The 27944-nt window shown below is 39.1% G+C and overlaps 1 protein-coding gene across 1 annotated transcript in view; it reads left to right on the top strand.

Moving 5' to 3' along the window:
- Window positions 1-27605, top strand: part of Tmf (TATA element modulatory factor) — a 243980-nt gene extending 216375 nt beyond the window's left edge. Inside the window, exons 21-24 of the mRNA XM_090371290.1 lie at window positions 13-165; window positions 7920-8045; window positions 14627-14737; window positions 27494-27605. Of these exons, the coding sequence (XP_090227416.1) occupies window positions 13-165; window positions 7920-8045; window positions 14627-14737; window positions 27494-27520 (417 nt within the window). The 3' untranslated portion in view covers window positions 27521-27605. The remainder of the gene's footprint in view (window positions 1-12; window positions 166-7919; window positions 8046-14626; window positions 14738-27493) is intronic.
- Window positions 27606-27944: the final 339 nt, after the last annotated feature.

Genomic DNA, 27944 nt, shown 5'->3' with positions numbered 1-27944 from the left:
TTATTGTATTAGGATGACCACACTGAAGTCGGGTTGGATGTGTCATCTAATAGTTTTCATCGTGTTTCTTTATATGATACTGTACGAGGAGGAAATGCAGCATCATTACTTGAAGGTCTCCAGTCTCAGTTAAAGCAGAGAGAAGGTGAAATAAGTCAGCTGCAGGTAATAACTAGTTTTTGAGATTGCACTGAGATAAGTGAATTGTTTTATTTATTTTATTATTATTATTTAATTTTTTAATGTGAAATTAAATATTAAATTAAGAACAAATTGTTCATAACCTTGGTTGGTGATACAAGTAAAATAATGTTTCCTACCTTATTCCATTGACTTATTTTTGCTTGGAACTTTTCTTTCAGTGACCATGCATTTAAATATGGAATATTTTAAATGTAAACTCTCACTAATGTGCAAAGAGATAAGCCACAGTGAAATTCCAAAATTTTGAGTCTAACCACGCTAATACCATTACAAGGTAAACAGACAGTGAGATCTCAGGGATACCCATTGCTAGTACTACCACAAACAACATAAGTATGATTTGGATTCACAGTGGGAAGCATCTGGACATTCATGAATAAAAACTTCAAACTTTAGGATTCTTTATGCCACTTTTACTGCTGGTATTGAAATATGGGCTGAGCTACCTCCACTTCACTTTAGGAAGTACAGCAAAACAGTTTTCCTATCAATGATGCTGTTGGCTGTGGTTACTAATTGTTTAAACCCTTTTTGCCTCTGTAGTAATCCTGATTGTGTGTGTGTGTGTGTGTGTGTGTGTGTGTGTGTGTGTGTGTGCGTGCGTGCGTGCGTGCGTGCGTGCGTGCGTGCGTGTGCGCGCGCGCGCGGGCATGCACATGCACATTTCTTTTTCCAAGAATCTCAACTCTCTTATTGGATCTCATCCGGTCAAATCAGTTTTCTGTTACAAAAATCTTAGGACACTCTCTGATACTAAACTTATTTTTCATTCTCATGTCAACTTTTATAAAGCTCTATCTCTCTGTACGATGTGGATATTGAGACAAGACAACAGCTGCTCATATGTCTCAACCCGGTTATCATTCTCCCTTGTATAAAAAGCTGTCCTTTTTTATTTGATCTTATATGCAGCTGAAATCTGGTCAGTTGATCATTCCTCTCACATTACAAATATTCTCTCATTGGAATTTTGTCTACTAACATGGGCTAAATTGAAAACTAGCCACAAATCTCTTGCACAATGGTTATAGAAAACTTATATTGGGTTTTCGACTCAAGAAGTTGCTTCATATTAAATCTTCTCAAATACTTGGCAGGCTCCTTCTTTGGGATAAGTTTGGCTGGCACATTCTCCCCAGGAGTACTAGACAGAAGTTATCATTAATTCTTTAACTGAATCTTTTCACTTGATAGATTTTTTTCCTTGACCCTCACTTTAAACTTATTCAGCAGCTCAATGTTGATATTCCTATTCTTTTTAGACTACCAATACTGTACGAAACGATGCCATCCTATTTTATAACCTATGTGTATGTTTTGATTATATTTAATTTTTGATGTAATTAAGACTCATTTTGTTATTATTTGTATATCTTTGTGATTCAGTGTAAACTTTTGTCCTCACTATAAAGGATGTTGTCTCTAATCAATTATATAATCATTAGCATTAGCAAAGACACATGTGCAAGAAAGCAAGCTTATGTAGCATCAGCCAAAAAAAAAAAAAAAAAAATCACAAACACACCCTTCTCATTTCACCCATCCACTCACTCCAAATGTTTGTCTAGTTCTGCCTTGAATCTATTTAAGCTATCAACTTCTACAATGACAGATAGAAGTTTGTTCCAGCAATCAACCGCCTGCTAGCTAAAGGCAAACTTCTGCACATCTATCCTACAACTGTCTTTCCTCAATTTGAATTTATGCCCCCTCAGGCAATTATTCTGATCAAGATAAAGAATTCCATCAGCATTGAGCATGCTCAAACCATACAAGGCTTTATACACCTAAATCAGATCACCTCGCAGGTGCCTAGTCTCCAGACACTGTAATTTACAAAACTTAAGCCTTTTTTTTTTTAGGAGCATTGACAACTAAAGCCATATTACTCCAGGGATATGCAGTAGTCATTCCCTGACCTTTCCGCATTCTCCGTATTTGGTGGTCACGGGCTCGAACCCCAGTCTAAACAAGAAGTGTGTCCTATGCACTGCTGTACTGCCCACCTGGCTACGGAGGCACCCTTAAGCATTTCTTCATAAGAGCAACCCTTTGTTCCATTCACTAATCTCGTTGCTCTTCTCTGTACTTGTTCCAACAGCTCTACATCCTTCTTAAAATGAGGCCTCCAGACCTGTATACAGTACTCAAGGTGTGGCCTGACCATTGCCTTATACAAGGGGATAATCACCTCCTTATCCCTGCTAGAAAAATTCCTGTATATCATTGACAAGACACCATGAACTACTCTTGCAGACCGCCTGCACTGCTCAGAAAACTTCATATCTGCCTGCACAATTACCCCCAGGTCCTTTTCACTCTACCACTGTCAGTGTAGTACCACACAGTTTATACGTTACTCTGGGGTTATTGCTTCCCATATGCAGTACTTTACATTTGTCAATGTTAAACTTCAGTTGCCACCTCTCAGCCCACCTGCTCAACTTTTCTAGATCCTGTTGCAGCAGCGTACTGTCATTAGTGTCATTAATAACCCTGCCGGCCTTCAATGCAACTTGGACATTAAGCCTGATATACCATCATCAATATCATTAATAAATACAGAAAACAACAATGGGCCCAACACTGAACCCTGGGGGACTCTACTAATGACATTAATCCATGAAGACCAGTGTCCATTGATTACCACTCGGTCTTCTCCCACTCAACCACCATCCTTTTTATCCATAGCAGCAATTTGCCTGCAATGAAAAAAAACCTGCTGTAATTTGTGCACCACTCTTCCATGTGCAATGGTATCAAAAGCCTTTCTAAGATCCAAATATATGATATCAAAATTATTCTTTGCATCCAATTCCTTTGTGACCATATCATAGTATCCAGTCAAATTGGTCAGACAGGTCTTCCCTTTAACAAACATATACAGTGTCTGAGCTATAACTGAAGTCTTGTCTAAATGATCCTACAATGCCTCTTTAACCAGTGCCTCCATTAATTTCCCTAGAACAGAAGTTAAACTAACAGGTCTGTAATTATCTGCGTTTCCCTTTGATCCACATTTGTGGATTGGGGTCACATTTGCCCATCTCCAGTCCACGGGTACCTCTCCTGAGTCCAAGGAAGCTCTCATAATTATGGCTAAGGGTTTGCTTACTTCCTCTGCTGCCTCCTTTAATATAACTGGAGAGATTCCATCCACCCCAGGTGCCTTTCTTATGGTTATCTTCAACAATTTCTCCTCCACTTTACTCTCACTTGTTACAAGATTATCTAGCTTACTTCCAGAGTTTAATACACATCTGGCATTCCAGTCCCTGAATAACTCCTCATGTGTGAATATAGATGCAAAATATTCATTTAGTTTGTTAGCTACCTGAGCAGGATCATCAACAGTTGAACCATCGATATCAAGTGGACCAATCTGATTTATCCCCCTCCTTCTAGAGTTTACATAAGTAAAGAACTCTTTGCTCTTTTTCTTTGTGTCCTTTGCCAAAGATTTCTCATAATCTGCCTTTGCCTGCCTAACCTCCTTTGTCACTTGGTTACAGACCAGCTTAAATCTATCATAGGCTTATAATAGGTGGCTTATAACTCGCTGGCTAGAATAAAACTTCCTTCAGTCTAGTCTAAACATCTCCCCCCCCCCATAACTTTAATTTATGGCCCATGGTTCTAGAATAATTTATGACCATGAAAATTTTGTCATCATTCGTTTTCTTCTTGCCGCTCAGAGTCTTAAACACCTCAATCAGGTCTCCTCTAAGGTGTCTAGTTTCCAAGCTGGGCAATCCATATATTCGAAGTCTTTCCTTATGTGGACGCCCTTTTGCTGATTTCACCAGGCGAGTTACCCATCTTTGAACCCTTTCAAGAAGCTCGATGTATTTTTTTAGGTGTGGTGTATTATTAGCATTAGCATTAGCATTAGCAGAGGCATATGATGCAAGAAAGCAAGCTTATTCAGCATCAGCCAAAAAAAACAAAAAAAAAAAAAAAAAAAAAAAACCCACTCCCATTTCACCCCTCCGTTCGTTCGAAATACCTGTCCAGTTGAGCTTTAAATTTGTTTAGGCTATCAACTTCAACAACCAGTGATGGAAGTCGGTTCCACCAACCAACCAACCACCCGCTGGCCAAAGGCAAATTTCCGCACATCTATCCGACATCCGTCCTTCCTCAATTTGAATTTATGCCCTCTGAGGTGATTATTCTGAGAAAGATGAAGAATCCCATTGGCATTGAGCATGCTCAAACCATTCAAAGCCTTATACACCTCTATCAGATCACCTCGCCGGTGCCTAGTCTCCAGACTCTGTAATTTGCAAAACTTAAGCCTTTCTTCGTAAGAGCAACCCTTTGTTCCATTTACTAATCTTGTTGCCCTTCTCTGTACCCGTTCCAGCAGCTCTACATCCTTCTTGAAATGAGGCCTCTAGACCTGTATACAGTACTCAAGATGTGGCCTTACCATTGCCTTATACAAGGGAATAATCACCTCCTTATCCCTGCTAGAAAAATTCCTGTATATCATTGACAAGACACCATGAGCTACTCTTGCAGCTCGTCTGCACTGCTCAGAGAACTTCATATCTGCCTGCACAATTACCCCCAGGTCCTTTTCATTCTCCACCACTGTCAGTGTAGTACCGCAGAGTTGATACGTTGCTCTGGGGTTACTGTTTCCCATATGCAGCACTTTACATTTGTCGATGTTAAACCTCATTTGCCACCTCTCAGCCCATCTGTTCAACCTGTCCAGATCCTGTTGCAGCAGCATAGCGTCAGTATTGTCCTTAACGACCCTGCCAACCTTTGTATCATCTGCAAACTTGGACATTAAACTTGATATCCCATCATCAATATCATTCATAAACACCGAAAACAACAACGGACCCAACACTGAACCTTGAGGAACTCCACTAATAACATTAGTCCACGTTGAGCAGTGTCCATTGATTACCACTCTCTGTCTTCTGCCACTCAACCATCCCCTTATCCATAGCAGCAATTTGCCTCCAATGCCACACTGCTCCAATTTGTGCAGCAGTCTTCCATGTGCAACAGTATCAAAAGCCTTTCTAAGATCCAAATATATAATATCAAAGTTATTCCCTGCATCCAGTTCTTTTGTGACTACATCATAGTATCCAATCAAATTGGTCAGGCAAGACCTGCCCTTAACAAAACCATGCTGCGTCTGAGCTATAACTGAATTCTTGTCTAGATGATCCTGCAGTGCTTCTTTAACCAGTGCCTCCATTAATTTACCTGGAACAGAAGTTAAACTAACAGGTCTATAATTACTTGTGTCAGCCTTTGAACCTCCTTTGTGAATTGGGGTCACATTTGCACATCTCCAGTCCATAGGTACCTCCCCTGAGTCCAAGGAAGCTCTCATAATTATGGCTAAGGGTTTGCTTACTTCCTTTGCTGCCTCCTTTAATATAACTGGATAGATCCCATCCACCCCAGGTGCCTTTTTTATGTTTATCCTCAACAATCTCTCCTCCACTTTCCTCTCAGTTATTACAAAATCATCCAGCTCACTGCCAATGTTTACTTTACCTACATCATTCTCCTTCCTGAATAACTCCTCATGCGTGAATGTAGATGCAAAATACTCGTTTAGATTGTTAGCCACCTGAGCAGGATCCTCAACTGTTGAACCATCAATATCCAGTGGACCAATCTGATTCATCCCTTTCCTTTTCGAGTTCAAGTATGTAAAGAACTCTTTTCTGTTTTTCTTTGCATCCTTTGCCAAGGATTTTTCATAGTCTGCCTTTGCCTGCCTAATCTCCTTTGTGACTTGGTTACAGACCAACTTATATCTATCATAGGCTTCCATGTCACCCATTAATTTGTATGTATCCCATGCATTTTTCTTCTCTGCCACATGTCTCATTAGTTCATCTGACAACCATTTAGGCCTAAACCTTGAACAATATTTCTTAGTTGGTATGTAAAGCCTGGTAGCCTCCAAGATTAGTTCCTTGAATGCTTCCCATTTTGAGTTTGCTGTTGGTAACATCATCAGTTGGTCCCACTGTATAGAATTTAAATACTGTCTCAGACCATCATAGTCGCCTTTACGAAAACAAAAACCCTTCCCTTTACCTCTGATGGTAGTTACCTCCTTGAGTAAATCCCACTTCAACACACTGTGATCACTGCCACCTAGTGGTTCATTTATCTGCAGGTTCTTAATGCATGAAGAATCACTACTGATAATCAGATCAAGAGTATTGCTCCCTCTTGTTGCCTCACGAACATGCTGATGTAGAAAACAATCATCCAATAAATCCACAAAAGCCTTGCTAGTGTGCGAGTGACCAACCCACAAATTCCAGTCAATATCTGGTCAATTAAAGTCCCCCATTATAAGACTCTCTGATTTACTGGCCCACTCTATTTCCCTGTACAATATCTTATTATACTCATCAGAGTCATTAGGCCTATAGCACACTCCTACTCTCAATTTTGATTTCCCTATGCTTATGTCACACCAAACTGACTCGACGCTGCCCTGTCCATCGATGTCGACTGGCTTCACTTCCTTGGACTTTATGTGTTTCTTAATTAATAGCATGACCCCTCCTCCCCTCCTGTCCTGTCTATCCTTTCTATACACATTGTATTCCCCAAATTCCAGTTCCGCATTACTTATATCTGTGTGACACCACGTCTCTGATATCCCAACAATATCTGCCTTTGATGTTTTGAGCAATACCTCAAATTCATCAAATTTATTTACCAAACTCCTAGCATTGGTGTACACGCAGGTATACATGCACCTGTTTCTATTCTTAGCTACCCTAACACAACCCATGTGTTTACTTGTACCGCAATGACTACCAGCAGTCTCTGAAATATCCTGCATCCTGTTTTTCAGACTTCTGCTCATTTCAATAGAAGCAGTGCAAGAATCACTTCCACCTCTGCCACTGGCTACTGTTAATCTATTAGTCCTTGTATCCCCCCCAACTAGCAGTTTTCCGACCCACCTAACACTGCCTCGACAGCATCAGCAAAAATTCTTGCACCCTTTCTATTTAAGTGTATCCCATCCCTGTAGAAGCAATCTCTCCTGTTAACAAGTACAGTCCAGGCTGAAAAAAATTCTATCCCTTGAGCCTTGCACAATCCCTCCAGGGCCGAATTGATCGACAAGGCTCTCATCATATACTCCCTCCTATCGTGTCTGGGCAGAATTGCAGACACTTTCAAGTTCAACCCTAATTCACGGCTTTTTTTCAACAGTGACCTGTACTTGCTAAGTAATTCCGCCGGTCTCCTACTCTTAATATCATTAGTGCCAACGTGTACAACTATATCACCTTTTGTGCCCTTAAAAGATGATATCCGCTCTACAACGTCATCAACCTTTGCCCCTGGCAGACATACCCTGGTCCTATTCCACCTATCCTTTTTACAAAGGATGTTCCCCGTTTCCCTGACAATAGAGTCACCAACAACTACTAGTTCCTGTGGGACCAGCGCATTCTGCCTAGGGGGCTGCTTCTGTGTTGCCTGATACTGAATTCCCTTGCCAATGCTGGGTGCTTCAGCTACTTTTTTTTTTTTTTTTTTACAACTTTTGTATCTTATAAGTACATATAGGCTATTTCAATAGGCTTCTTAATATTTATGATAGTTTTTATGATATTATAGTAGCTTATTACTGCATTAAATTATCTTACATTAGTTGTAATATAATATTCTTTTTCTTTTTTTATATATTTGCATTTTAGTCAGATATTGCACAGTTGGAGAGAGTAAGAGAATCTATGGTACAGGAATTAGCATCAATGACCAGCCATAATGATCATTTAGAAACAGAATTGGTTTCAATGAACCAATTTAAGAGGGCTTTTGCTGTAAGTTACTTTAATGTAGAAGAACAAAGATGAATTGTATTTAATTTTATCTAGTGTTTTTTAAGTTTCACTTTATATATTTTTTCTGTAATAATATGATTACAGTCAAAAGAACACATGCACGCATCCCCTCACTCATACACCTTTGAAAATGTTTTAATCCTTTTAATGTTTTAATTACCTGCATAATAACACCACTAGATTTATCCATAAATTGGGAAAAACTAAAAGAATTTCCAATCATATTTTAACTTGTTATACTGTCAGCATTTCCTGTGCGGTTCTGGCCAGTTGGTATTTTAGGTTTTGGTGTTTTGATACATTGGCACTTTGACGTGTTGCATTCAGACATTTTGGTTCAGAGGTGCTGGTGTTTTGATCCCTTCAGCACTTTCTAAACTGTTTGTATTATTCTAATCTATTCAGCATTTTAACCTGAAGGCATTATGATTTTCAGTAATTTGATTGCCTCATCACAAAGCTTAAAAGAAAAAGTTCAGAGTATTTGCTTGTTTAGGAGTGCATTATAGATGGCAACTGAACTTGAAAGGATGTTATAAGGAATTTTGAATTAAAGGAGATCAAATAGTGGAGATTTCAGATTTGAAAGTGTGTGCGCCAAGGAATATCAGAGCAGATATAAGAGATGTGGCAATCAAGTTCCTCAGACAGTGCAATAAAAAGGGCACAAAGTGAAGGAGCTGAAAACTGGTTTTATTTTTATTCAAAGTAATTGGCACCTGATTGAATGTACTCATTACACCATTCTAAAAGTTTATGAAAAGGGTCAGCAAAAGTATCCAAAGAGATGCTTTGGGAAAGAGGAAGAAGTCTGTTGGTGCTAAGCAGGAGAGTAGGGAAGATGGTTGATCTATGTAATGCCATGTTTTATCAGAAATATCTTCACAAGTGCAGAATGGGCAGGGCATTGTGATGCAACAAGAACCAGCTGCCTTTCAAAAATGTGCTTCAGTAGTCTTTGAAGCATCTGTATATAGAATGCAGCATTGACTCTCTCCCCTTCAGGTACAAATTCCTTGTGAATCGCACCTTCTTTATCAAAAACATGATCAGCATGACCTTGATCTTGGACTTTAAAAACAAAACTTTTTTTTGAACCGTGGTAATGAGGCTCCTCCATAGCCAGGTGGGCAGGAGCAGCAGTGCATGCGCACGCTTCTTGATTAGACCAGGGTTCAAGCCTGTGACCACCAAATACGGAGGATGCAGAAAGGTCGGGAATGACCATCGCATATTCCTGGAGCAATATGGCCTTAGTTGCTAATGCTCCTAAAAATCAAATAACAAACAAACCTTGGTAATGATTTTGAAATCCACTGCATGCTCTGACACTTAATCTCTGGGTCATATTGAAACACCCAACACTCATCTCCAGTAACAGTAGTCGAGAAAATTAGGATTGTCTCGACAAATCTGGAAGAAGCCTTTGCAGGATGACACTCTTCATTGCTTCTGGTCATCCATGAGTTTTTGCAGCACAAATTTTGTACAGACCTTTTTCCCTAAATATTCATGCAGAAATTGATGAATCATTTCTTTATTCATATCCAATTCATCATTAATCATTCTGATAGTCAAACAACTATCTTCTGCCACATTTCCTGAACTTTTGCAACTCTGTCCTCATTTCAAGAGGGTGACAGATGCCTACTTCTTGAGTCATCACAAACATACTCATGTCTGTCTTTGAACTGCTTATACCATTCAAACTTAATATTTCATTACCATAAACAGTTTTTAACATTTCATGTTTCTGTTGCAGATTTTCCCAGTTTGAAGCAAAATTTGATATTCATTCGTTTCTTCATTGCAAAATTTTGATTTTGACATGGAACGTTAACACTACTAACAAAACTGGTTGTTACTTGTAACCTCTCAGCTAACTGGACAATCTCTCTGCCACTATCTGTTGGAGGAAGTTTGAACTACAACATACCACTTTCATTTATTTTCAGACTCATTGAACATAACTGCAACAGTGGTTATGAAAAGCCACTAGTCCAAAAACTTTGTATGCCACACCTTGTATGCACAAGTGCAACCTTTAAATCAGAAGGAACCATAGAATGGGATGAGTGATGGCAAAGTGAGGAAATCATTAGATGAAATTCTCTTAGTAAAAAAACCCTAGAAGATTTTTTATAACTGAGCCCGTATATATTTGAGAAACGAATTCGGAAGTTTTTAGGTACTTTCCTTCCCAAATAAATTTGTGATTTGTTGATGTATATTTTCTCTTCAGATATGTATGCATATGGAAAGCTATACCCAGCTTTTTTTTTATATAATGTGGCCAGCTTCCACCATTTGGACTCACTAGTCTAATCTGGCAGAGTTGAAAAATACATTTATCCACTGGCTGATCCAGATTGCTCCTAGAGCAATGTTGATAAGTGTGGTCTGTTGTGCTGTCTAACATAAAGCTGTATCCTCAATATAAAGCTGTACAGTAATACCCCGACTTACGCTGCCCCGACTTACGCGAACTCGGAGTTACGCGGTTCTTGATTTTTTCGTTTGGCAACGCTGCCGCCCACTATCTTCAAGGTCGTTTTTCGTATGTTATCGATATACGGTGCGACGGCGGAGAATGAGAGCGAAAGATGAACAAAATTCAACTTTGCTGCTTTTATGTTTTTTATATCAGTGAAGGGGAAACACATTTCACCATAATAACGTAAAAACCAACACAATTCCAGCAATCGGTATAATCGCAAATGCAATTAGATCGAGTTTACTACCAGTTTATAACAGATTTCACTAGCAGAAACGCAACTGGATTTTTATTGTTTTATGGTAGTAACCCCTAGAAATGTGAGGTGTTAATAGTGTATCTCTGCCTTTATGGTGTTGTTTATTCAGTTGCTACATGCGCGCAGCTTTGTTTATGCGTATCAAGCGTGCCTCCTCGTTTTGTAATTGTGCTTTATTCCCTAAAAATGAGTAAAATACTTAATTAAAAGTGTGAAAAGGAAGCGTCCTGGTGAAGACACTGCAGATTCAGAGAGAAAAAGAAAAGCAATTATCGATAAACAGAGGCGGACTGGATCAAAAATTCTTACCCGGGAAAATTTATAGTGGCCTCATACTATGGTTTATGGCCAAAATCACACTGGCCCACCGGGGTTTCCCCGGTAAGGCTTATGGCCAGTCCGCCTCTGTCGATAGAGAAAAAATATGAAATTGTGAAACGCTTTGAGCGAAATGAAAGACCATGTGATATTGCACGTGCTACAGGCCTAAACGAAGCAACGGCGAAAAGCACATGACAATTGCAAACTTGACAGGTTGAAAATTGAAAAGGGCTCAATTGTAAAGGGCTTAAAAATTTTAGAAAACATAGACTCCAACGAAGAACGCGTTATAGCTACAAAGCAAGGAATAAAAAAATTATTAGCTTGCTACGAAGAAATTCTGCGTGAAAAAAAGAACGCGCTGTGTCGTCAGACGAATTTGTTAGATTTTATGAAGCCATCGACATCGAAATAACTTTTTAACGTAAGTCATTTGTTTTTTAATACATATTTTGTATTAATATGTATAAAGAACTGCCATTTTATTAATATTTTTCTTCTAAACTAGTGTTTTTGTTAGTCCTTGGTCCCAATTAAGCAAAATTTATATGTATTTATATGCAAAGTTGTACCCCGACTTACGCGAATTCGACTTACGCGATTTTCGTCGGACCCACCTATCGCGTAACTTCGGGGTATTACTGTATTCTGTAAAGCTGAATCCTCAATATAAAGCTGTATTCTGTAAAGCTGTATCCTCAATATAAAGAACAATATAAAGATTCCGTAAAGCTGTATCCTCAATATAAAGAAGATTTAGTCTTACCAAGGTGTGGCTTACACTGCTTGGTAGAAAAGATAGGAATAACTAGAACTTTGTTCTGGTGATGAAACATGATCTTGACCACTTCAAATATCAATTAAGCAAAGTGATATTGTCTATGTATATAAAGTGCTTAGCATCATAATACACAGCCATTTCTGTATAAACAGAAAATTTTTAAGGTGGCATCGTTTTAGGTTATATCTCATATTGTGAATACCTTCACAACGAGTTGCCATGATATTGCACTACTTCGAATAAGTAACGCTTCACCTAAGGAGAAGACTAGTGTTACTTATTCTCAGATAGGTACCACCACCCAGACAGCACTGTTTCAGGGCTATTTGGCCCTTCGTCAGTGAGTGGGTAGGTACCCAAGTGATGCAATGATGGCAAAAACAGTTATGAAGTATAACTCCACAATATGAGAGATGCCTGATGGTGTATGATGTATTTAGAATAAGGCACATTTAGGGCTAGAGCCTCAAGCTGCGAACAAATTTAGACTATGTATATAAAGTGCTTAGCATCATAATACACAGCCATTTCTGTATAAACAGAAAATTTTTAAGGTGGCATCGTTTTAGGTTATATCTCATATTGTGAATACCTTCACAACGAGTTGCCATGATATTGCACTACTTCGAATAAGTAACGCTTCACCTAAGGAGAAGACTAGTGTTACTTATTCTCAGATAGGTACCACCACCCTTATACTTCATAACTGTTTTTGCCATCATTGCATCACTTGGGTACCTACCCACTCACTAACGAAGGGCCAAATAGCCCTGAAACAGTGCTGTCTGGGTGGTGGTACCTATCTGAGAATAAGTAACACTAGTCTTCTCCTTAGGTGAAGCGTTACTTATTCGAAGTAGTGCAATATCATGGCAACTCGTTGTGAAGGTATTCACAATATGAGATATAACCTAAAACGATGCCACCTTAAAAATTTTCTGTTTATACAGAAATGGCTGTGTATTATGATGCTAAGCACTTTATATACATAGTCTAAATTTGTTCGCAGCTTGAGGCTCTAGCCCTAAATGCGCCTTAGCAAAGTGATATTGTATTGGATAATGAGAGTCATCTACCACCTAGTATTGCCAGTGTTTTAGAAGCTTGGCCATTCATCTTTTGGGGGTGCATGTTAAACCCTCTCAAACCTCCCCCCTCCCACACCCCTGCTTTGATGGTTCATACTGAGTGGGTACCTTCATTGCACTTGCTATTTGTAGTACTTTTTGACCTTGCACATGTTGGATATGTCCAGACTTAACAGTTCTGCATGTTGAAGGTGCAAGCAGAGGATTCAACTGTTTATATTCCAGCATGATCACATAAGCAAAGGAGTTTACAAGTAATCTGTTATCTTTTTGACATAGTGGACATTATTGAGGGTCAAGTGGCACCAGCGGTTCCCCACAACTCTGCCATATGTCCACTTGTGCTGCAGTACAGTTCCCTGTAAAGGTTTGTTGCAGCTTTGGGTTCTGTTGTTCTTCAGGCATAGCCTAGGACCCATGGATAACCACCGACCCCTAGTTACTGGCCTTGACATGGGTGGGGGGACTGGGCCGACCAGGAAGTCCAAGATACTCTTGACTATGCCAACCCTGGGGTCACCTGAGCATCCCAGGGAGGGCACAAAAAAAAAAGAAAGAAAGAAAGAAAAAGTACATAAGGAAATGATCAGAGAAGGATGTTCATCCCTTGCTAAAAAAAACAGTCATAGGGAGAAGAGGCCCCTATGAGATTGTCATAAGGTGGATTGTCCTACGATAGAAAAATCCTACACTGGAGGGGCCATTTCTGGATGACAAGAAATGGCCGTAGAGCTGGTACCATTAGTGGCAGCAACTGCTTAGGGTGCTTTTGCAGTAAAATATATTTGTTGTTCTTTATCACTCAAAAGCTGCTTGAGCGGAAGTTGCGGAGGCATAGTAATAGTTTTTCTCTAGAACAAAGATGCTCATAGTTGATTGGAATATCAGTTATGGTTGAGAAGAGTCTAAATCTGTAGTCATCATAGATTGAGCGATTATACATATGCATCCCCCCCATATTTGGGGGACCCGCAATGGCAAAGCAGTGATGACTAAGTTGGTCATTTTATGATTGAAAGGACCATATCCTTTCAGAAGAAAGGTTACATATAATTCTGGGTAGAACCAGGGTGGAGGCTTAGGACTTGTGTTAGAAACTGTGAGAACTTCTTTGAGATAACCACTTTTATGGATTCAGCCCACAAGGTCTGCCATTGATTGTGGATAGCATCACTGATCCTTTTCCATTCCTCTCTTTGGTCATTGGCAAGATCAAGTGAAATTCCTACAACATCCACAGGAATGCTCTTCTTCTTGAGATGGTAATGCCCTCATCTGATATTCTCCAGATAGAGAGGAGGGAAGCCTGACAGGACCTGGAGGACAGTAATTCAATCATTACCACCATATTTATCAGTCGTATGGGCTCAAACCATGGTTTGTGGTCAACTCAGACATGTTACAGCATGCTTGTACTAACCACCCACTTCCAAGTGATGGCTTCAGTTATCATCACTTGAATGTGTGCTACATATATTTAAAGTTTGTAAGTCTTCTTGCTTTGAATACAAGAAAAGTAGTGAAATAACGTCTTTTAAAGTGGAATTGATATATATGTATTTTTTCCTGCATTATGCTTAAAAAGTTGTTGTAGCTGTATTTATTATACTTTTATAGGACATGGAACAGAAATATAATACATTGTTACAGATGTATGGAGAAAAAGTGGAGGAGGCAGAGGAATTACGATTAGACCTTGATGATGTTAAAACAATGTATAAAGCACAGGTAATTTTTTTTTTTTTGTTGTTGTAGTTATCTATAATTCAAATATATTTAGCAGTCATATCCATTGTATATACTAAATAACATTTGTTATTTTTGGTTTGTTTGATAACTCTTGACCCTTTGAGCAAAGCCTAACTGACTATATGTATCTCTAGGGAGCTGATCTCTCAGTGTGGTCTAAGGCCATGCTAGTATGTTTTCACACTTCTTTAATCTGGTAATGCCAAAAATATTTGCCAGCTTTTGCATATGCGTCTATACCTGCTGTTTCATTACCACAAAATCACACATGGCCTCTGTGAAGGCTGGCCTTCATTTGGGTGGCCTTCTTGGTTAGCACAGTAAGTATAGTCACTATTCTTATACACTATATAGAATAGTCCTGGTTTAGAATCTCATCTTGATAGGAGGAACATTTATCAGCTTACATGATTATATGACTCAGGTTGTGGCAATTGCAAAACTTACCCAGAAGGTTGAGTAATTGTATTTCCTTCCCTCAATTATGGCTAATTACAGCCTTGATATAAGGGCCCTTTAAGAATTCCTTTAGTCTCCAACATGATTTAACCCCAGTGGCTCACATCTGGTGAGTATGGGTTTGGCACACCCAGGGTCCTGCGCTGGATATCGTCATTCTTCTCTTTCTTGGTGATTCCCTTCTACATCTCTCTCTCTCAGGGTAATTCAGAATTATTATTTTTTTTCCTGGTGCAGCATAAGCTTCAGGCTTCCTTGCACCAATAAGGCTAATAATAATAATAATAATAATAATGATTTGAACTAAGACCTCTCTGAGTGACAAGTGGCAATCCACTATTTATGGAGGACTACTAAATAGGGATTTTTTTTTGTGTGTGTACAGTGATCATTCTAAACTATTTCATTCTAGAAATAGTTTAGTATAGAGCCTTAAGTTATGAAATCTATTAAAAAAAAAAATGTGTATATCACACAGCCGCTTACTGCATCATCTCACATATTGATTTGGATTTGCCACTATTTTGTTCAGGTTTTCACAGTGTCTACTTGCACACTGATGAAATATCAAAAATGATTGAAACCTGGTAGTGACATGCACTTTAAATAATACCATGTCAACTTGCAAAGTGCCTCTGCAATATGTGCACTAAGATTTTCTTTTTCTTCCTTTTTCTTTTTTTTTCAAAAGAACCCCAAGCACAAGAGGTATTAGAACCAATAGCACTTAGTACCATGCATGGGTTTAAGGTTGAGAAGATGAAAGAAGACTTGTTGAGATTAGACTTGAATTTCTGCAGATTGTAATTTTCAGGAAATATAATAAACTTCTTTATTGCTGCTAAGTACGGTACATGTACTAGAAACAATAATTCTCACCATGGCGACATGGCCAGGAGTTTTACACTAAGGAAAAGTTTTACATTATATATGTGATTAAATTGGTAAAAATAACAGTTACACAAGAAATTGAGTTACAAAAAATTAAAACATGTAAAAATTAAATTATAATAAATAGGAAAATATAAAGAGAAACAGAAGTGAACATCGTAACACAATTTAGAAGAATTTATCCCAGTTCAACAGATGCGATCCACTCGAGGAGAATGCGACATTATTTGTAGTTGGTAGCCATTTTCTGCAGGTTAACTCCAAGAGCAGTGCCTAAATTTTGGGGAGTGCCTGGGCAGGTAGGAAACAATTACACAGTTTCAACTAGTTGTATTGGAAGATTAGTGTGGGGTCTGACCTCAAGGATGGCAGAAGATTGTGCCGCTGACAGAAATCCCAGATGTTTGGGTGTTTATCACTGTTATGTACATTTTTAATGTAGTCATTAAGTGCCTGCTGTCAATTAACCTTGGGTACCTGCTCAGCCATGTCAGTTGTTCTCAATTGAGGGGGTCAGCGATGCTTATTTGTGGCCCATTTCAGGGTCCAGTATTCACACGAGAACACTGGTTTTTGAAGTCAGGGCAATGCAGATGCCCAAATTTCTACAGCATATAAAATAACCAGATAAACAGTGGTTTGAAGGTATCTGGTAGTGGTTGTGGCATCATTGTAATGAAGTAAGTGTTGCTTCGCTCTCCAGCATAGGATGTTAAATCGCTTCCAGAGGTATTCTGTGTGAACATTAAATTTCAGCTTAGGATCAAAATAGACACAGAGGTCCTTATGGCAGGTAACCACTCTGATGAGAGTACCCAAATCTGATGGCTGAATTACTGTTGGTTGCTGTTTCAATGAGTAAATCATTATTGCAGATTTTGAAGGGTTAAGGTTTAATCAAAACATCTTCAAGTAAGTTGAAAGAGCGGTCAAGTTCTCTGTGATTGAAGATGTAATTGCCATTGGGTTTGCAGAAGGTGGGATTAAGGTAAGAAACTTTATATCGTCGGCATATATTAGAGCATCATCACGGGGATGCATGAAAGGAATTAGAATGGCTGAGAAAAGAAGGCCAGACAGGATGCCACCTTGTGGGACTCCTGCATTGATTTTTATTGTAAAGTGGGTCTTCTTCATTGTGAGGTGGACACTTCTATTCCTCACTAAGGTGGTGAAGAAAGCTAGTAGGTCTCCATTAATCCTGAAGAAGAATTGCAGAAGACTGAGAAGGGCTGTGACGTTTAGGCTGTCAAAAGCAGCTTCAATATTTCAATATTGGTGTTCACAATAGCTAATTCGGATTTAGTTTCGAAGGTCTGAAAAATGCGGCCATGAGGTTTGTTATGGTGGATCTATTTGTGACTGTGAAATGGAACTGTTTCGGTTTCTGCGGCATCAGCTGTTTGTTTAATGCTGGAAGGAGTACCTTTTCAAAAAGTTTGAGGAGGGTGGAAGAAGTTGAGATTGGTCTGGAATCTTTTAGGCTTGTTGGCGCTTAAACCTTAGGCAGTGGATTCACAGCGTATTCATTCCATTGAGCAGGGAAAACTCGTGTGGAAAGAACCGAGTTGTAGATTTGAGAGCAATGAATCTAGGATGTAGGGGCTAAGGCACTTAATTATGAAATGAGGTATCTTATCTCAGCCAGCAGTGCTAGATGGATGCAGGGAGTTAATAGCATATATCAGTTGCTGTCTTGTGATGGAAATTATGGAAAGGTCATCAGTAAGAGAAAATTGAGAGTTTTGGAGAGGAATTTCTGCAGAAGCAGAATTGGCTTTGAATCTTGACATGTAGTCCATCCAGTTATCTAAATCAAGATTTGAATTAACGAGACTGTGTCTGGATGAGTATGGCACTTTTCCTTTAGACAAGGTAGCATCGGTGTATCTCTTTATGGCTGATGCCTTGAGTCTGTTGAAAATAGCTCTTGCTCTGGAATATAGGATCCAATCTTGGGTTGTCCCAGAGATTTTCCATTGCCTGTAAAGGTTCTGCTTGTTGTGGAAACTGCACGCTAGATCTTTGGTCCACCAAGCTCTAGTCCTTAAAGAAATGCTTACAGTTTTGGCTGATACATAGAGGGTGACTGTATTTATCCATCTTGTGATTATATTAACTGCAAGGATTGGGTCACATCCATCAAGCACATGCCATGGAATAGACTGCGCTGCCTTGAGGCACTTTTTGGGATCCAGAAAAGTCAGAGAAAATATGATTTTCTTTTCTACAGTATTATGGCAATTGAAGCTGGGCATAGGCAGAACAAGAAGTAATGCAATTGGGTCATGATCTGATTTGAAGGACGTTTCTGGTGGAATGTCGATTATGAAAATGCCAGAAAATAGAATCAAGTCCAGACGATTAGTGCCTCTTGTTGGCTCCTCATTGATAATCGTAAACTTTAACGGACAGAGATTGCTCATTAGTCGTTGAAGGAGAGGGCTCAGATGGGTGGCATGTTAAAATCGCTGCAGAGAATGTGAGTAGCAGAAGGGTGTAACTTTCTTATTATCCAGCCAGTAGCATCGTCAATTGTTGCAATATCTGTGGCTGGGGGTATGTAGAATGCTTCTAAATCGATTAAACAGGCATTAAATTTCACAGTCACGAGTATTGCTTCATAAAATAAGGAGTTGCTAGATGTGATGTGCACAAATTTCAAGTTGGAATCTTTGATGAAGATGGCAACACCACCGCCTCTAGATTGAGATCTTGATGTAAAGAACGATGTAAATCCAGCGGCTGGAGCACAGGCTATTGACTCCTGGTCAGGTTCAAGCCATGTTTTTGATAGACAAATTGCATCCACGCTATTGGACAACAAGAGTTGTTTGAGGGTTTCAAGCTTATTTTGGTAGAAAACTCTTAAGGGTGAGTTGAAAGGAAATTTTTATAAGCGCTGATCTATATGTTGATGGTTTTGAACGCCTCAACAGATTAGGCCTAGTATGAAGGGAGTATGAAGTATGAGGACATGTATGAAGGGAGGTTGTTCCAGAAAACGAAAGTTGAATGAATAAATGAGGAAGAAGAAAAGTTGTTTCTCTGAGTCTGAAGTTGGACAGTAAAAGGATGTTGACTGGTTGCTGCACATGTTCAGACTGGTTTGAAAGAGTGGGTGAGAATTATAAAAATCAATTCAGAAGAACAGTGCCCATGGAAGTATCTATGGAAAAGCCATGTAGCAGAAACAGAATGTCTGTGAGACAGAGAGTGGAGAGACTTTGTTAGAGATGAGTCATTAATTAACCTAACTGCCCTCTCTCTTTCCATGGTAGGGCGGATTTATGATTTGTACAGAGTGAACAGCTGTTTGGAAGAAAAGTAATGCCGAGAGTGAAAGAGAAAATCCAGTTTTTTAGGTACAGAGGAAGCAATATTTGTAATGTGCTTATGCCCCCGTAGCCAAGTGGTCAGGAGCGGGAGTGCAGTAACACATGCTCTTTGAGTAGACCGGGGGTTCAAGCCCCTGACTGCTGAATACGGTTGATCTGCCAACCCACAATGGACCAGCGTGGCAGATTATGGTCCATTTCCCTCAGCATGAATTGTTGAGGAGGCTTCCATCCTGCAATGGGTTGATAATGGCTGCACTTTACCTATGCCAAGAGAGATTAGAAGTAAGGATAATCCTCAATAGGGATATATGATCTTGCCTAGAAATCAGAGTGTCATCAAAGATGACACTCTGATTTCTAGGCAAGATCATATATCTGCAAGATTCTGTAGCAGAAGAATACAGTAGCAGAAGAATCCTTTTTGTGAGATATAAGGCAGGACTGAGTTTTAGAAGAATTGAAATCAACTAAGTTGCACTGGAGAATTAGCTGGAGATCAGCATTTAAGAATTGGCAGTGGATATTTGAGAAGTTGAAGCTGTTTGTGCAAGGCAAGGGTTCTCAAACTGGAAGATGGAATGCAATGTTCTATCATCAGCAAAATTATGGATAGGATTTCCGGTCAATGGAAGAGAGTCATTAATATACAAGAGGAAAAGAGTGGAAGAAAGAACAACCTTGGGAACACCAGCATTAGTGGAGAAGTGAGAAGATAGTGAGTTGTCAGAGAGAAAACTGGATACCCAATTACAAAAAACAGTTTGCAAATCATAAGATGGTTGGTTATTTAGAAGACCTTTAAGCCAGACTTGTTAAAAAGTCTTTGAAATGTTAAGAGCAACTGCTTGAGTTTCACCAAACTTTTGCATTGAATTTGTCGATGGATGGGTAACATAAGCCAGGATATCGCCAGTGGATCGACACTGGCTGAGTCCATACTGGCATCATTGATCAGATGGAAGGGTTCTAGATAGTTTAAGAGTTGGCCGTTAATTTATTTCTCCATTACTTTAGAAAGAATAGAAGTGTTTTGACAGAGGTGGGAATAGAAATGGGTAAAAGTTGCAGCCAATAGCTTTGGCAAGAGACCAGAATGCTCGACTACCATTTGGATAAGATGCAAGTTTCTACTTTTAGCCTGTTCAAAATCTAGTTTGAACTGATTAATAACATCTTTACAATTGAGAGCTTTGGTGTAGATAGAAAATGAACCTGGAAATTTGGATACAGGCAAATTGCGATATGCAACATTCTTATCTCAAACAGTCTTAGCACATTTATTGGAAAACCAAGGTTTGAGGTTAAGAATGAGATTTTAAGGTGGAATAAAAGATTTCATCCCTCTGTTTTATTAGCTTAAATTGGCATATTAACTTATTTTCTAGAGTAGCTTTATATTCCTAGTTACGATACTTAGTTTAAAGTTTAACTTAGATAGAGATTTTCTAGGTATTACTTAGTATCAGTAAGGGTATCAAATCCACATGTTACAAGTTGCAGCTCCGCTGAACAAGAAGTTTTTTAGCCATATTTAGCCGTTTTATTGACCAATTGTTATATTAAATTATTTTCTATAAGTAGCTTATAGACCTAGTCAGGATTCTTAGTTTATTCTGAATTGAGACAGCGAGATTTGGAAGTTAATTAATACTTAAGTGTCCGTAGATTTACCGTTCGTAACTTGCCGCCATTGTTATATGATACAACATTATATCCCTAACTAGATAGTGTAAGCTTAGTATAGTATATAATATAATATTGTCATTTAATCAGTAAAATCTATTAATCTTGTTAAACTTCATTGTCAATTAAATTGCACTTTTTAACTAAATACATATAATGACTTAGATTACAAACGTAACATAATTAATTAATACATAACTTTATACGGAAGTTATATAAACGGAACTCGTAGATAATACTCGATACTGAAAAATATATATAGCGTTATAACTGTGTTGGGATACAAGTTTAGGGTTATAATTTTGTACTGAAATTGATATTTTATTGAAATTAAATCGAAATCATGACTCAGACCAGAGCAGCAAACCAAAAGGCTCAAGCTAATGGGAGTGCTATGGCTCAGGGGAGAACTGAGGGGGGACAGTTGCCCTCTGAATCACAGCCTTTTAAAATGCACTGCTTGCTTGATGTTTTTGGAGCAATTGGTTACGGGACATGATATTGCCATGGGGGATGTCTTTGTGTGTGCGTGATGTAAGGAGTGTAAGGAAATCACGCAAGAACTCGGCATTGTTATGGGCCTATATGAGAGCTTGAAAGACAGGGTGGATGCCCTCGAAGGATCTAAATTGAGGGGCCCATCAAGCTCTCAGCTGCCCACATCAAAGCCAGAGCTTGCACTTGGTCATCACACAACACAGCGGCAACCCCCAAGGCAGAATGTGCTGGTCCCACAGGAACTAGTAGTTGTTGGTGACTCTATTGTCAGGGAAATGGGGAACATGCTTTGTAAAAAGGATAGGTGGAACAGGACAAGGGTATGTCTGCCAGGGGCTAAGGTAAATGATGTTCTAGAGTGGATATCATCTTTTAAGGGCACAAAAGGTGACACGTTGGCACTAATGATATTAAGAGTAGGAGACCGGCGGAATTACTTAATAAGTACAGGTCACTGTTGAAAAAAAGCCGTGAATTAGGGTTGAATTTGAAAGTGTCTGCAATTCTGCCAAGACACGATAGGAGGGAGTATATGATGAGAGCCTTGTCGATCAGTTCGGCTCAGGAAAGATTGTGCAAGGCTCAAGGGGTAGAATTTTTTTTAGCCTGGTCTGTACTTGTTAACAGGAGAGACTGTTTCTACAGGGATGGGATACACTTAAATAGAAAGGATGCAAGAATATTTGCTGATGCTATTGAGGCAGTGTTAGGTGGGTCGGAAGGAAAACTGCTAGTTTGGGGAGGGGATACAAGGACTAATAGATTAACAGAAGCCACTGGCAGAGGTGAAAGTGAGTCTTGCATTGCTTCTATTGGAATGAGCAGCAGCCTGGAAAACAAGTTGCAGGGTATTTCAGAGACTGCTGGGAGTCATTGCAGTACAAGTAAACACATGGGTTGTGTTAAGGTAGCTAAGAAAAGGAACAGGTGCATGTATACTTGCGTGTACACCAATGCTAGGAGTTTGGTAAATGAATTTGAGGTATTGCTCAAAAACATCAAAGGCAAATATTGTTGGGATTTCAGAGATGTGGTGTCACACAGATATAAGGAATGCAGAACTGGAATTTGGGGAGTACAATGTGTACAGAAAGGATAGACAGGATAGGAAGGGAGGAGGGGTTATACTATTAGTTAAGAAACACATAAAATCCATGGAAGTGAAGCCAGTCGACATCGCTGGACAGTGCAGTGTCGAGTCAGTTTGGTGTGACATAAGCATTGGGAGATCAAAATTGAGAGTAGGAGTGTGCTATAGGCCCAATAACTCTGATGACTATAATAAGAAACTGTACAGGGAAATAGAGTGGGCCAGTAAATCTGAGAGTCTTATAATGGGGGATTTTTTTCCCAGATATTGACTGGAATTTGTGGGTTGGTCACTCACACACTAGAAAGGCTTTTGTGGATTTATTGGATGATTATTTTCTACATCAGCATGTTCGGGAGGCAACTAGAGGGAGTAATATTCTTGATCTGATTATCAGTAGTTATTCTTCATGCATTAAGAATCTTCAGATAAAAGAGCCACTAGGTGGCAGTAATCACAGTGTGCTGAAGTGGGATTTATTCAAAGAGGTAACTACCATCAGGGGTAAAGGGAAGGGTTTTTGCTTTCGTAAAGGCGACTACGATGGTCTGAGACAGTATTAAATTCTATACAGTGGGACCAACTGATGATGTTACCAACAGCAAATTCAAAATAGGAAGCATTCAAAGAACTTATCTTGGAAACTACTAGGCTTTACATACCAACTAAGAAATATTGTTCAAGGTTTAGGCCTAAATGGATGTCAGATGAACTAATGAGACATATGGCAGAGAAGAAAAATGCATGGGATACATATAAATTAATGCGTGACTTGGAAGCCTATGATAGATATAAGCTGGTCTGTAACCAAGTCACAAAGGAGATTAGGCAGGCAAAGGCAGATTATGAGAAATCCTTGCCAAAGGATGCAAAGAAAAACAGAAAAGAGTTCTTTACCTATGTAAACTCTCGAAGGAAAGGGATGAATCAGATTGGTCTACTGGATATTGATGGTTCAACAGTTGAGGATCCTGCTCAGGTCGCTAACAAACTAAATGAATATTTTGCATCTACATTCACACATGAGGAGTTATTCAGGAAGGGGAATACCAGAGGTGAAGTAAACTCTAGCAGTGAGCTAGATGATTTTGTAATAACTGAGAGTAAAGTGGAGGAGAAATTGTTGAAGATAAACACAAGAAAGGCACCTGGGGTGGATGGGATCTATCCAGTTATATTAAAGGAGGCAGCAAAGGAAGTAAGCAAACCCTTAGCCATAATTATGAGAGCTTCCTTGGACTCAGGGGAGGTACCCATAGACTGGAGATGTGCAAATGTGACCCCAATTCACAAAGGAGGATCAAAGGCTGACACAAGTAATTATAGACCTGTGAGTTTAACTTCTCTTCCAGGAAAATTAATGGAGGCACTGATTAAAGAAGCACTGCAGGATCATCTAGACAAGACTTCAGTTATAGCTCGGATACAGCATGGTTTTGTTAAGGGAAAGTCTTGCCTGACCAATTTGATTGGATACTATGATGCAGTCACAAAAGAACTGGATGCAGGGAATAACTTTGATATTATATATTTGGATCTTAGAAAGGCTTTTGATACTGTTGCACATGGAAGACTGCTGCACAAATTGGATAAGTGTGGCATTTGGAGGCAAATTGCTGTTATGGATAAAGGGATGGTTGAGGGGAGAAGACAGAGGGTGGTAATCAATGGACACTGCTCATCGTGGACTAATGTTATTAGTGGAGTCCCTTAGGGTTCAGTGTTGGGTCCATTGTAGTTTTCTGTATTTATAAATGATATTGATAATGATATATCAAGCTTAATGTCCAAGTTTGCAGATGATACAAATGTTGGCAGGGTTGTTAAGGACACTTCTGACTTTATGCTGCTGCAACAGGATCCGGAAATGTTGAGCAGATGGGCTGAGAGGTGGCAAATGAAGTTTAACATTGACAAATGTAAAGTACTACATATGGGAAACAGTAACCCCAGAGCAACATATCAACTCTGTTGTACTACACTGACAGTGGTAGAGAATGAAAAGGACCTGGGAATTGTGCAGGCAGATATGAAGTTCTCTGAGCAGTGCAGACGGGCTGCAAGAGTAGCACATGGTGTCTTGTCAGTGATATACAGGAATTTTTTTAGCAGGGATAAGGAGGTGATTATTCCCTTGTATAAGGCAATGGTGGCCACACCTTGAGCACTGTATACAGGTCTGCAGGCCTCATTTCAAGAAGGATCTAGAGCTGCTGGAACGAGTACAGAGAATGGCAACAAGATTAGGGAATGGAACAAAGGGTTGCTCTTACGTAGAAAGGCTTAAGTTTTGCAAATTACAGTGTCTGGCGACTAGGCACCAGTTCTGTGCTGATGGGATTCTTCCTCTTGCTCAGAAAAATCAACTGAGAGGACATAAATTCAAATTGAGGAAAGAGAGATGTAGGAAAAATGTGTGGAAGTTTGCCTTTAGCCAGTGGGTAGTTGGTTGGTGGAACAGACTTCCATCCCTTGTTGTGGAAGTTGATAGCCTAAATAAATTTAAGGCTCAGCTGTACAAGTATTTCGAACGAACGGAGGGGTGAAATGGGAGTGGTTTTTTTATAAGCTTGCTTTCTTGCATCATATGCCTTTTCTAATGCTAATGCTAAGAATAATTTCACTGACACAATCTCAGCAAAAATTGATATCAGAAGATTTGAAACAGTAATCCAGCCAAAGAAAAGAAAAAAAAAAAACTTGCAGATCATGCCACTTTGCATTCTTGTAATGCTGAACAACACAAAGTTGAGAATAGCCAAGAGAGAAAGGCTCCATTTGAGAAGAGACCATCACCAAGTTGTGATCTGTGGTACCTAAAGGACCACTCACTTTCACCATGTACTTTGAAGGGTTGTTTGTGAGAAAAAGATCAAGTGCTGGCTGCATGGTTAGGATTGGTATTCTGATAGGTAAATGAATAATCTTGGCGAGGTCATTAGTAATTTCAAAAGTCTCAGCATCTCAACAGCTGGGTCCTTATGACTAAAAAACAGAAGTCAGTTGTAGTTTTGAACATCAAAATCACCAAGGAAAATTACTGCACTGTTCGGAAAGTTGGTCTGGAGAAAGTCAAGTTTCAAAGAGACTCGTTCTCTCAACTCTACTGTACTTGATAGAGTTCTATCAAGTATAGTAGAGTTGCGAGAACGATAAAGGCAACAGATAAATTTGACAGAATGAGTTAGAGAGATTTTAAGCCAGAGAACATCAAAAAAATGGAGATTCCAAATTACTGTCTTTGACAGGGAATATCAGAGTGGACATATGCACGAGTACCACCTTCAAAGCAAAAGGAATCATACAGTGAATAATTTGGACAACTGAGATGGGCAGTGGTTGAATCAACTGATAATTGAGATTCTGTCAGAAAGAGTACATGAGTTTGGCAGACTGCAAGTGGGAATGGACATCGTTGAGATTGGGACTAAGACTACATATATTTGTGAAATTAATGAAAAAGTATTTGGGAAATGTAGTTCTTTTTGCAGATAAGTTTCTTCTATTAGTTTGACAATTCATGATGTATTCAGTAGTAAGAAAAGGTGTGTGTGTGTAAGAAAAGTAGTAAAAAAAGGTTGTAAGAAAAGGCTTGCCTGAGCTTTGCTCTGGAGGCTAAACATGGGTTCTACCACTTGAGGACTCCGTAAGCAAAGTGGTAGTTTTGCACCAGTTGATGAGAGTCATCTAACACCTAGTATCGCCTGATAACACAGAGGGGCAGCATTTCTCCATGTGGTTTGGACGCCACACCTCAACCCCTGTTATGTTGGTTTTTCACCTGTGTGGTCTTCTCTAGTATACTAGGTGCTGTATTTCAAGACTTGTATATGGGAGTTATATATGGGGGTTATACCCAGGATTGCTAACAGTCCCACCATCGTGAAGGTGCAAGCAGATTATTTGGCTGTCACAGACCGACCGGACCTCACCGATATTAGGTCCATTTGACTTGATTTGAGTATTGCCTGAATAGCAGTTACATCAGCATTTTAGACTACCAAGTAGCAATCCCAGCTTGATATAAAATAAAGTGCAGCCATTATCAACCCACTGCAGGATGGAAGCCTCCTCAACAAATCATGCTAAGGGAAATGGACCATAATCTGCCATGCTGGTCCAGTGCGGGTTGGCAGATCGACAGTATTCAGCAGTCAGGGGCTTGAACTCCGGTCTACTCAAAGAGCGTGTGCTACTGCACTCCCGCTCCTGACCACTCGGCTATGGAGGCCGTCCCTTGATATACCTGAAAGAATGTCTGTGATAATCTCAAAGACCTGAGTGGCCAACTTAGTTTGCTCATGGCTACATACAGAGAGGATATGCCCAATGCATGCACAGACTTTTTTATAGCTTTCGTAACTTGAGGGTTTTTGCCTTGAAATTAACCATGTCTACTTCACTTCTGCACAATCTTGCATATATCTCATCACTGGGTTGTTTGGGTCTTCAAAATGCCTACCTGTCAACTGACGTCATCCCAAAAGGAGTCAAAATCTAGGTCTTGGTAATGGCATACACTTTAAATAAAAAGCATTATACTTCTCCATTGGAGAAGTGCATTTTATTTAGTATAGTGCAATACCATGGTAACCCATGGCAAAGTGCTTCTACAATACACAGTAATTGCACTAAGTAACAAACCAGTTATTCTAGAAATACATTTAATTTTTGTTATATTTTTGTCATTAAATTATTTACTATTGTTCAAAGACTGTTAGAAATTTTGAATTAGGACTTTCCAGTGTTTTAAGAAATATTCTTCTGTTATAGATTGAAGAACTTTTGAAGAAGGTGTGATATGTTGAACACTCAAAATATAGAGTAATGAAAACTACTGGAAGGCTATATATTGCTGTCATCAAAGGGAAAAGAAAGAAAGGACCACTCCTCTTTTTTGTTTTTTTACTGTGATATTATTTTATTTTTGTTAATAATTTCTTCTTGATGTACTTCTAAAGCAGTTTTAGCAAATTATAAATTATGTAATTCATAAGTATCATGAAGGTAGATGGTTGCAAAAATTGACATTGAGCTAACAGAATTAAGCATTATTTGGAAAAATGATATACAGAAGAATTAGGAATTTGGAAATTTTCTGTGTTCTTTTGTATAGTTTAATGTAATAAAACTTTTGGATTATTTTCTTATGGTCTAAAATATTTTGTTGCATTAATTATTATTACTCATTTTAAATTTTAGCTCTAATGGTTGCAACAATATG

Source organism: Mastigoproctus giganteus, chromosome 4 (assembly GCF_048544385.1).
Source record: "Mastigoproctus giganteus isolate SK-2022 chromosome 4, ASM4854438v1, whole genome shotgun sequence".
Classification (NCBI taxonomy): Eukaryota; Metazoa; Arthropoda; class Arachnida; order Uropygi; family Thelyphonidae; genus Mastigoproctus; species Mastigoproctus giganteus.
Note: the sequence above shows the minus strand (reverse complement) of the source record. Positions and strands in the feature narration are given on the sequence as shown.